Below are 12,279 nucleotides of genomic sequence, written 5' to 3' on the forward strand. Positions count from 1 at the left end.
TTTCTGTCCAGTCATCTGTCAATGGACAGGTTGATTTTATATTTTGGCTATGCTGAATTGTGCTACAATGAACACAGTATCTTTTCGACATAATAGCTTCAACTTCTTTGGAATATATATCTAGAAATGAGATTGGGGGTGGTATTTTAGATATGTTGTTCAGTGAAGACCTCTTTGAGGACATTTAAGCAGAGATTTGAAGGAAGTAAGAGAGGACATCCAAGAGGCTATCCAGAGAACAGGGCTTCCAGGCAGAAAGAACAGTAAAGGCCCAGAGGTATAGGATATGGGTGGAAGAAGAACAGGAATAATCCCTCACGTAACTGGACAATGATGCAGTAGGGAATGGAAGCAATGTGCCAAGAGAAGCAGCTGAGATTGAGTTATTATATAGGGCTTTGTAAATCATGGTGAGAACTTTGGACTTTCCTCAGAGGGGGGTTTTGAGCAGACAGAGTCTGGAGTGCATTTAAAAAGATGCTTCTGGCTGCTTTGTGGAAAATGGAGTGTAAAAGGGCAATGGCAAGAGGAGGAAGGCCAGTTACATGTCCGACTGAAATACTTATGACTGCTATAATACAGTTCAAATATGGTGACAGCACAGGCTAGGTTCACAGTAATGGAGATGATGAGAAATGAGTGACTTCTAGGTAGATTCTTAGGGCTGAGCCAAGATCCTGTGCTGATGAGTTGGATACAAGGAGTAAGAAAGAGGTGCAGGTGGCTCACATCTGTAATCCTAGCTACTAAGGAGGCTGAGATCTGAGAATCATGGTTCAAAGCCAGCTTGGGCAGGAAAGTCCATGAGACTCTTATCTCCAATAAAACACCAGAAAACAAGAAGTGGCACTGTGGCTCAAGCGGTAGAGAGCTCGCCTTGAGCTGAAGAGCTGAGGGATAGCACCCAAGCCCAGAGTTCAAACCCCATGAACAACAACAACAACAAAAAAGCCCCATGAGCAACAAAAAAAAAGAGGGGAGTGAACACTAAGAGTAGGCTTGTCATTTACTGAGAAAAGAATTAGGGGGGAAATCAAGTTTGGGGCCACTTTAAATCATCTTTTCCATTGGTTTTAGAGCCTGTGAGTCCTATGATTAGGAATTCCTTTGTGTTAAGACCCTTAAGGGTCCCTGTCAGTTGGAAAGGTGAGCCATTTACCCTGTGGTTGGGATTCATTTACTAAATCAGCCACAGGGGGGGCAGGGCCCTAAGATATAGACACATCAGAAACAAAGGGCCTCATCATCCTCATCACGTCTTAAGCTCTGGACCCAGCTGTGTTTTCTGTCAGGGCAGCAATCTCATTTATCCAGAGGGCAGATCACCAAAAGCCACTTGTTCCACCTGAGTCCAGCAGGACTCAGGCTGCACAGCAAAAAGGCTCAAAGGGGTTTTAAAACTCCCAAGACCCAGGCCCTTCTCCAGACCAATTACATCAGAAGTCCTGGGGTTAGGGCCAGAATATTAGTATTTTTCAAAGCTTCTGATGATTTCAAAGTGTAGCCAAGATTGAGAATCACTGAGCTAAAGGAACCTTAGATTTCACATCTTGAGTCACAGGGGCAATTTGTTGGCAGCAGACGATACAGCAGAATGAAATCCAGGCTGGAGATCATTGCAGAAAGTGATTACAGTATTGATTGTTCATGAAGTCAATACATGTCTTTGCATGTTGCACAGCTGGGTGCTCAAATCGTAGGTGGGGGCTGAAGGCTGAAGCAGGAGTAAAGGGAAGGGCAAGACAGGAAGATCCGCAGTTCTGCTCAGGCAGATCTGTTTTATTCCACAGCTACACAATTTACCACTGAGCTGTCACAAACATGAGGCAAGTGGAATCTTTGTTCTGTGTGACAGTCACTCTCTCCCTTCTTTGTTATAATATACCAGCAGATATATGCCACCATTGTGGGACAGCATCTGAAAGGCCATGCAGTTGGTGTTTCACTGTTAAATGCAAAAGGGAGGTCCACAAAGAGGGTACAGTTTTCCCAAAATGTCAAAATAATTGAGTAGCAGAGCTGAAACCAGAATTCAGATTTCCTAAGCCTTGGATTAATGATTGTCTCCCTACAGCAGGCTGGGAGTCTACTACTGATCTTTCATCCACTGGTTTGAATTTTACCTTGGCCTATCTAATGGATTCCAACAATCAAGGAACCCCGCTGCTATCCTTTTATGTATTCACTCATAGGAGGGGGAAGCATCTTTGCTAGTCCTACCAAACATCCAAAATTAGATCCTGTCTTAAAGATTTTTGTTTGTAGCATTATAGCAAAATATTCAGATATTTACAAGAGCAAGACCAGTGAGAGTTGAATTGCCAATATTTTCAGGGGTTGTAATCACTTCTGGGTGGTGGTTTCAGAGCTATTTTCAGCTTGTTTATGCCTTATTCCTCATTGAACCTTGTCTTCTTGATCTCAGAGACACCATCCTGTTCTCAGTCTTCAGCCTCAATCCCTGATGGTGACTCACTAATTGCCAGCTGCTCTCTGCTAGATGTCACATTCATGTCTAGCCTTATGTTTAGATACAGGTCAGGCCTGCCTTCCAGTGGGATACAAGATGGCTCTCAAAGGTCTCTATGTCCTAAGCATCTTCAAAGCTTAGCTGTGGTTGCTTAAGTTCTTTTCTTTTATTAAAAGCACACATTTTTTGTATTAACTTCTTGTTTAGAAAGAGGATTCTCAACTGATGGTTTTTTCAATTAATCATTTCCATAGAGGAGCCTGAAGTTCTGAATACTAGGGTCACTTCACATTAACATATTGACAAATGCAAATGTGGTACCAGGAAGAGGTGACAAATACTTTTAGGGCCCAGCAAATGAAAGGCTGATGAGGGCCAAATCTTGTCTACCACCTGCTTTTGGAAATAAATCTATATTGAAATAGTCATGATTTTAATCTATGCATTGCCTACGGCTGCTTTGGGGCTTTCACATTTAATCTGCAATATTTACTATATGGGCCCTTACAGAAAGTATGCTGACCTCTATACTAACTTATACACTACCACACCAGTTTTAAATCTACCCAGCGATAAGAATTACTAGGAAATGTTCATTAAAACATGATGTTTCGGCCCACATCCCTATCAGATTTAAATTCAAAATCCTTGGGAGAGTAGGGTCCAGGAATGCAGATTGGTTAAGAAGTTCTAACCCATTAAGCATAGATTAATTGACGACCTTAAAGCTGGGACATCTGAGCTCTTCACTGACCCTATTTTTTTCTCCAAGCAGCCGTGAGTCTGATTTCGCAACAGGCACTCTGTCTGGCTAAAATGAATTTTTAGTTTGAAACACAGGACTAGAATTGCTAAGTACTTCTGGGGCCACTGCAAGCCCCTTGAAGCAAATATGAAGCCAGCAGCTAGGTGGAATAAGGAATTGAAGAGAGAGTCTGCCTTTGCCTCAGGGCTGAATTCAGCAGCTGGTGATGCTCTGACTATTTTTTAATTTGGGGGCTCTATTAGAACAGATTTCAGGGCTATGATCATTTATGTCTTGGCCAAAGTTAGGTATCTGGTCAAATACTTCACTGAAAGAAAGTACCCCACATTTTAAACATTTTATTTTATTTTTATTTGACACAAAATAGGTATATATATATATATATGTGTGTGTGTGTGTACATATGTACACAATATGTGTACATATGTATGGGGTACAGTGTGATGTTTTGATACATATATACATACATACATTCTGTAACAAACTGATCAAGCATACCTACCACCTCAAATTTTTATCATTTCATTGGGGGTGACATCAAAATCACCTCTTCCTGCTCTTTCAAATATCCATTATTAAGTATAGTCATACTATAGTGTAATTTAAAAATAAAACAGAACTTATTCATCCTATCTAACTATGGAATCTAAAACAGTCTCATAGCACTGAAGAGTTAAAACAGTAGTTATTCAGGCTGAGAAGAGTGGGGAGTGAAGACTGGGAGAGGTCAAAGTAGCGCTCTGGTTCTTGCCTGAAGCTCAGCCCATTTCCTGATTGGTCTTTCTGCAGGCTCATTGTCTTTGACACCTGAGCCTACTTACAATCAATTCCCATAGCAACCACTGTGGGCGCCTGAGATAATAGAAGGCTGCCTTAGTAGCACCAGATTTCTGATAAGGGAACCTGGAGGCCTTCCTTTCAGCAGTCAGGACTGCAGAGAAATGACCATGTCTTCTCCTAACCTCCAATGCCACTGCCAAGCCACACTGGATTCTAGCCTCATTCCTCAATTCTATCCTTTATTGCCTTCTGTTGCATTGCTGGTTCCAAACACAGTACTCTTCTTAACACAGTGGGCTTATTCCTACTTCTGGACTCATTTCATGGTGACTCCTTCTCATCTCTACCTTTCATGGGCCTGGGAGTCCTTCTTAATGCTATCTTTCTTATAACTCAGTTCCAATTCAACCTTTGTTCATAATCCTTCCCCAGCCCCTCTACTCCCTAGAATACAGTATTTCAAGTACTGCTTACCTCATAGCTCATCTCCCCTAGTGCTAAGCACGTAGTAGGCTCAGTATAAAAATTATTAGCTGATTGCCAAGATTAACAACAAATTAGTTTATAAATTCAGCAAAAAGTGGTTTGAGCATGTACTACACCTCAAAAAGCTCCATGTAGCTGGATGCATGTGGCTCACACCTGTAATCTTAGCTACCCAAGAGATATGAGAATTCAGACAGCCAAGGCAGACAAATTCAGGAGTCCTTTGTCTTCCAGTAACCAGCAAAAAGCCAGAAGTTGAGGTATGGCTCAAGTAGTAGAGCAGAAAAAAACCAAGCAAGAGCCAAAGCCCCATGTTTAAACCTCAGTACTGGCACATACACGAAAGAAGTTCCATGGAAAACAAGTTAGTTCTGCAGTGGTTTCATTATTTTGGCTTTTTTCCCCTGGAAAAGTGGTTCTAGGCAAAGAGCATGCAGGCTCTTTGGGTATTAGTTAAGTTCTCAGAACCAGAAAAATGGTTTATTGTTTGAAGGAATTGTCTTTGCTTGTTTTACTAGGGCTATTCTAGGTTCTAGGTCACAATCCAGTACTTTATATTGATTTAAATTATTTATTGAGTAGTAGGTATTAGACCATTATCAGCTACACAGTTTAGATGTTGGAAGAAGCCTTAGAGACTATCTGGTTATTGTTTCCTAAATTCTACTTATCATTTGAGTCATCTGTGGGTCATTTTTTTTTTGCAGTACTGGAATTTCCACTCAGGGCTTTGTGCTTGCTAGGCAGGCACTCCACTACTATTACTTGGGTTTAACAGCTGAGAGCTCCGTTTCCTTCAAATATTTGACCAATATTTATTAGTGCCCACACTGTGCCAGGTGCTATTCCAGATATTGAGGATACATTAGTGATAGAACATTGTCCATACACTTGTAGAACTGACATATTAATAGAGGAGATAGTTAAGCAACACAAATGCAACATTTCACATGAACTTAAAATGATACACACTGGGTGTCAGTGGCTCATGTCTGTAATCCTCGGTGCTCAGGCAGCATAGATCTGATGGAAGGTACACTGGGCAGGAAAGTCTATCAGAATCTTATCTCTAATTAATGACCAAAAAGCCATAAGTGAAGCTGTGGCTGACATGGTAGTATACTAGCCTTGACCAAAAAAAACTCAGGGCCAACACCCAGATCTTGAGTACAAATTATAGGACGGACACACACACACACACACACACACACACACACACACACACACACACACAGCTAAAACAATATGCCCACTTTGGCAAATAGTGGGCAGTTATTTAATAAACTAGGTATTCACTTATTAAATGGGCCAGCATTTATCCCAGACAAATGACAACTTAATCTAACAGAAAACCTGTACACAATGTTTATAGCAGCTTTATCCAGAAGAGTCTCAAACTAGAAATGTTCCAGGTACCCTTTGACAGAGTGGGAATCTGTCCTGTGGAATACTACTCTGCAATAAAAGGGACAAAACACTGTGAGGAAAATCATGCAGCAAGCATCTCAAGGGCATTATGCTGAGTGAATAAAAACCACTTCCTCAAGGTTACATTGATATTATAGTACATTATTCCCTTTACATAGCATTGTTGAAATGAGTAATTTATAGAAATGGAGAACAGATTATTGGTTGGTAGGAATTCAGAGTGTGAGTGGGGGAAGGAGGTGTGACTGTTAACAGGCAACATAAGGAATCTTTTGGGTGATAAGATTTTTTTTTCATTATCTTGATTGGGTTGGTGGATGCATAAACCTACTTATGATAAATTCACACTGAACTACATATGCATATTGGTAATTTCCTGAAAACAATTCTTTTTTTGGCAGTAGTGGGGTTTGAGCTCAGGTCCTCATGCTTCCTAGACAGGTGCTCTACCACTTGGGCTATACTCCCAAACATTTTTCATATAAGAGATACATGTTTTTTCCTGGGCAAGCCTTGGACCTCAATTCTCCTATGCACATCCTCTTGTGACTGGACTCACAGGGCATGCACCACTGTGCTTGGTTTATTGATAGAGATAGGCTCTTACTTTTTGCCTCAGTTGGCCTTGAACCAGCCACGATCTTCCCAATCTCTACCTCCCAAGTAAGTGGAATTTGTAATTTTATGAGTCTCTGTGATCAGCCCCCTCTTTCTTTGTGACAGCTCTCACTATATAGCCAAGCTGGCTTGAAATCCTCCTGCATTCACCTCCTGAGTGCTGGGATTATCAGTATACGTTACCACACCTGTCTCTGATTCCCTGCCCTTCCTTTCTTGCTGGTCCTGGGACTTGAATTATGGACCCGGATGCTGTCCCTGAGCTTTTGTGCTCAAGGATAGCCTTCTACCACTTCAGCCACAGCTCCACTTCTGGCTTTCTGTGGTTAATTGGAGATAAGACTTTTCCTGCCCCGGTTAGCTTTGAACCAAGATCCTCAGATCTCAGCCTCCTGAGTGGCTAGAATTATAGACGTGAGCTACCAGTGCCTGGCTGATTTCCTAATTTTGATGTTGCATTATATTTATGGAAGATGTAACCACTGGGAACAACATGAAAAATGGTATGCACAATGTTTCTGTACTAGCTTTCTTGCTTTCTGTGAATCTACATTTTTTTTCAAAAGTTTAAAAATATAGCATATCAGCTTTGCTGAAAGCTTAAGCAGAATCAGGATATAATGACCAGTAGGTGCTATCTCAGAGAATATAGGCAAGGAAGGTGTCTGCAAGGCAATGACATTTGAGCAGACCCAATTAACAGGGTAACTCATACTGTGTCTCTGATCAGAGCAGGAAAATCTCATCATACGAACAGCATGATTTGTAGGGAGAACTAATGGCTATTTTCAAGACAGGGGTTAGGAATGAGGATGGATGGAGCAACTGCACACATACTGTAAGATGGGGAAAGGGATCATTTACAGCTTCAATGAAGGAAAGGGCTTGTCTGTCTAGAGGCAGAGAATTGCAACTGAGCAAAGTCTGTCTGCCTGGGAGTGGGCTGTGTGTGGTGGGGGCATGTATGCGTGAGTATATGAGTACTGCACGAGTCTATGTGACACTGTACATGTGAGTATGTGTATGTGTGCATGCAAAGTTCACATGGACATAGAAAGGAGTTGGGGACCTTGGGACAAGGAGGTTGGTGCTGGCTTAGGTTTGTATCCCATGCCCTTCTTGTAAACCCAGGCTCCATCCCCGACTTTTTTATGTAATCATTACTTCTCTCTGAAATAGTTTCCCTTCTTGCCATGCCTGGGAAATCCTGTCCTTCTCTCAAGGTCCAGCTCAGTTACATCCTTCTTATCATTGGTGGGATACAGAGAAGTGTTGTAGACACTAGGAAGGGAGGTGGAGAGGGGTTGTGAATTTCTGCACATGGAAGTTTTGCATCTGGATTTGTGCATTTGAGTTAAAGTGACAATGTGAGTATATGGTAGTATACTACCATATGTCTATGAGTATACTACCATATACTCATAGCTCATTGCTACAGACAGTAAGTTTCTGAATCCAAAGCTTGAGGAGAGGGCCTTGGGGATTTTACTTTTAAAAGGTAGTCCTATTAATTGTTATAGTATGATAAGAAACATTTAGAAAATGTAATATTCCACTCTAACCTCTCAATTTACAGATGAACAAACAAATTCAGAAAAGGGAAGTTACTCATTGAAGGTCACATAGCCAGTTAGTAATTATACCAAGACAATAAAGAACCTTGGTCCATCTGTACCTACAAGAAACTTTATAGACAATTCATCACATGCAGACTGTCTCCTACATTGTAGGTCACTTAGTAAATACTTACATGAATGAGTTTGAGTAGCACCCACCATCTGCCAGAACTTTATGAGAACTGGATACCGGACAGATAAATATCAATGGGATATAGCAAAAAAAGTTGGAAGACAGGAGCTGGGAAAGTGGCTCAGTGGTAGAGCGCTTGCCTTGCATGCATGAGGCCCTGGGTTCGATTCCTCAGCACCACATAAGCAAAAAGAAAAAAGCCGGAAGTGGCACTGTGGCTCAAGTGGTAGAGTACTAGGCTTGAGCTGAAGAGCTGAGGGACAGTGCCCAGGCCCAGAGTTCAGGCCCCAAGACCGGACCCTCCGACATAAAAAAAGGTGGAAGACAGATTTGGAATTGAGGAAGTAGACAGCTTATGTGGGCAAAGCAGAGAGTACAGGACAAAGTAATGCATAGCACAGCACTATACTGTATAGTACTGCCCAGCACTGCATAACACAGCACAATACTACCCAGCACTGTACTTCACTACACAACAAGGAACTACAAAGCACTACACTGCAGAGCACAGCACTACAAAGCACTGCACAGCGTTCTACTGCATAGTACTGCACAGCACTGCACTACACAGGACAGTACTGCATCACACTATACTATACTATACTGCACCACACAGAACTACAAAGCACTACACTGTCCAGCACAGCACTGCAAAGCACTGCAGAACATTGCCCTTCAAAATCCTCAGCCTTGGTTGGCTGTTGAGTAAACTGAAGATTCCAAAGTTTCTCTAAGTTTACTCCTAAATCCTCACCTTATACATGTTGGCCCTAGTCAGTGAACCCCTCCTTTCCCATGCTGTGGTTTCCAACGTGTGGTGGGGAGGGGTCATCTCTTCTCAGTCAGGAAGAAGGACAGATGGCAAAGAGGCTCACTCACCTGATGAGTGTGCAGAACTGTAAGAACGATCGATTCCTTAGCGCTCCTATAGAGAAAAGAGGGAACAGGAGAGCAGTGTATCATGCACTAGGTATTCATCTAGTATAAGAAGCAACACCAGAATTTTCCCCTGGGTTGCATTCAGGTATATGGATTAGGACAGAAGGTAATCTGAGTGTTGGCATGGATGCCTGGCCTCCTTATCATTTGTAGATGTGGGCACAAGCCATCCATATTCGTTCACACAGGTATCCAGGATGGGATGACCATTACCTCTGGGGCTATCATTTTTCTGGTCTTCTTTATATATTCCTTCTCACATTCTGTCCATAGAAATCCTCAAATCATGGGAACAATTTTATTTACAGACTAGAAAATTCTCAAGAAAAAGAAAGGCTTGAATTATGGAACTCAAAAGGCATTCTGCTAGAGTTCTGGGAACCATGTATGGTGATTATTAGCAATTTGCTATTTAAGCATGAGAAGAAACTCACAGGAAAAACCCAAAGGAGGTCATTTGGTCATTGTGACTCATACACAGCAGATTTGTTTTAATTGAGGGACCAAAAAATGAGAGCCAGGGAGCAACAGATGGAAAGCAAGACTCTCTATATAACAAATATTCCAAAGGATGAAGAATTTGTAACTCTTCTGATGAGAATTATGCCAGTGATCAAAGAGGCTGTGAGGTATGAAAATTCTCTCCCAGGAATCCATCTTTTAAAAGAACTAAAAGAAATGAAAATAGTTTGCCCTGAAGGAGTGTCCCTGTTCCAAGTTTGCCTTTTCTAAATGTTTATGGGAACAAAATCATTCAAGAAGGAGTCAAGTCAGGTGGTGAGGTCCACCTATAATCCTAGCATTTGGGAGGCTGAGCCAGGATGATCATGAGGTTGAGGCCAGCCTGGACTACACAGCAAGAGTCTGTTTCAAAGCAAGACAACAACAACAACAACAAAGAAGTAGAGTCAAGACTTCCTTGACTCTGGGTATTCAAGAAATGCCTACCCCCCTAATCCCTCACCCCCACTCAAGGACTTCAAAGGCAAAGTACAGACTTGAATTAACTCCAAGTTTGGGAAGTTCCCAGAAGTAGAGTGTGTTACAAGGAAATTACTAATACCTTGAACAAAAAAGGAGCATAACACAATCATGTGACTCGTGTACTCCAGTCTTGCCATCTCTCCCCACATCATTTAGAAGAAAGCCGCCATGCTTACAATGCTTTGTGAGGCTCTCCATCTTTCCCTTGCTTCACCTGACTCCAGACACAATGGTTCTCCCTGTCCCTCCATCAAACCAGACATACCTCTGCCTTAGGGCTTATGCAGTCACCTTCTCAGTGAGGCCAACATTGGCCACATTATTATTATTATTTTGGGGGGGTCCGGTCATGAGGCCTGAACTCTGGGCCTGGGCACTGTCCCTCAGCTCTTCAGCTCAAGGCTAGCACTCTACCACTTGAGCCACAGCTCCACTTCCAGCTTTTTTCTTTTTGCTTATGTGGTGCTGAGGAATCGAACCCAGGGCCTCATGCATGCAAGGCAAGCACTCTACCACTGAGCCACCTTCCTATTATTAAAGTTACATTCAGTACCTCAGTGTTACTGGTTCTCTTTACCCCATATTGAATTTCTATTATTCAATAACATTACTTCTAATGTATTGTATAATCACTTATTTGTGGTATGGTATGTCTCTTCTTACTGGAATATAAATTTCAGTAAACCAGAGAATTTTATCTCTAGTTCACTGCTGTATCTTTAGTGCCAAGAATAGTGCCTGGTGCATAGTAGCTATTAAACAATAATTATTCATTGATTAAGTGAGTGAATGAGTGAATAAATGAATACCTACCAGTGATCTCTGTTTTGACCCCAAGGGAGCTCTGGATTCCCTCATAAAATCATACTACTTTGTTCTAGGGTACAAAGATAGCCTTTAGAAGCAGAGCAGTGACTTCCAAACGATGAAGCTGAAAGAATTCCAACATGTCCTGGTGAGGTTTAAAGAACTCCCTTTATATTGTGCTGGTGGAAGGTAAAGGGTGAAAGGTGACGGACCAATGTTGAGCAGTAGAGGTATGCAATGAACAACTCAACTTGGAGAAAACCAAACTAAGAAGGCTGTCAGGGTCCAGACCCACTTCAAGTATTTAGCTTGAGGGGGAACAAGCCAAAGAATACCTACTCTGGACTACAGGATAGAGCATCTCACCCTGACCCCATCCCTGGAGCTGCAAGTGCTGTGTCACACATAAATTGCTAAGTCTGCCTTTGAAAACCAAGTATCAGCTCTGAGACAGGTGGGGTTTTGAGAGTCCCAGAAAGATGAGTAGAATAAAAACATTGAGCTGTATGTGAGAGACAGCAAGAGAGTGAGTGAGAGAGTTGAGAGAGAATAAGAGAGTGAAAGAGCAAGTGGGGGGAAAGAAAGTAAATGGTTCTATTTAGAGAGAGATAGCCAATGTCTGTAACTGAATTTATCTGTAGAGTTTAGTCTTCCCTAGGTCCTCTTAATTAAGAAAACTATGCAAGGATGTGAGCTTGCAGTGTGAGGATAGAGAAGGAGAGTTTGTATATGTGGGGGGGGGGTGAGAGAAAGGCAGACAGAGACAGAGACAGACAGAGGGTGGGGCTGGGCATGTAGGAACAAAATTTGCTTTCACTGTGCTTATCATAGTGTGTATTTTTTTTCTGGTACCAGGGCTCAGGGTCTCATTCTTGCTCTGCTTTCTTGCATTTGCTCAGCATTCTTGCTCATGGATGGTGTTCTACAACTTGGGTCATGCCTCCAGCCTAGTTTTTTGCTGGTTAATTAGAGGTAGAGTCTCATGGACTTTTATTGGCCTGGACTGGTTTTGAACCATGATCCTCTAGATATCAGCCTCCTGAGTAGCTAGTATTACAGGTATGAGTCACTGCTACCTGGCTTAGGGGTCTTTTAATAGTTTGGTTGGTTCTTATCAGTCACTTGGCTTGTCTCATTGCACAGTACCAAGCAAATAAAGAAGGTCAGGTGAGGACTGGAGGTGAGACTGTGGCAAGAGGCTCTTCATATTTGTTCACATCACTGGAAAAGGCTAAACCAGAGTGTGCGAGGC

At 42.1% G+C, this 12,279-nt stretch overlaps 1 protein-coding gene across 6 annotated transcripts in view; it reads right to left on the reverse strand.

The window, feature by feature from the left end:
• The window catches only part of Frmpd3 (FERM and PDZ domain containing 3), a 144,827-nt gene that overhangs the window by 51,348 nt on the left and 81,200 nt on the right, over positions 1–12,279 (reverse strand). For 4 of the 6 annotated variants that reach the window (XM_070039960.1, XM_070039965.1, XM_070039961.1 and 1 more), the window contains one exon: positions 9,177–9,222. The exons of the other annotated variants lie outside the window; for them this stretch is intronic. In XM_070039960.1, coding sequence (XP_069896061.1) covers positions 9,177–9,222 — 46 coding nt within the window. The remainder of the gene's footprint in view (positions 1–9,176; positions 9,223–12,279) is intronic. 6 annotated transcript variants of the gene reach the window in all.

Source organism: Dipodomys merriami, unplaced genomic scaffold (assembly GCF_024711535.1).
Source record: "Dipodomys merriami isolate MVZ:Mamm:240054 unplaced genomic scaffold, mDipMer1.0.p SCAF_3, whole genome shotgun sequence".
Lineage (NCBI taxonomy): Eukaryota > Metazoa > Chordata > Mammalia > Rodentia > Heteromyidae > Dipodomys > Dipodomys merriami.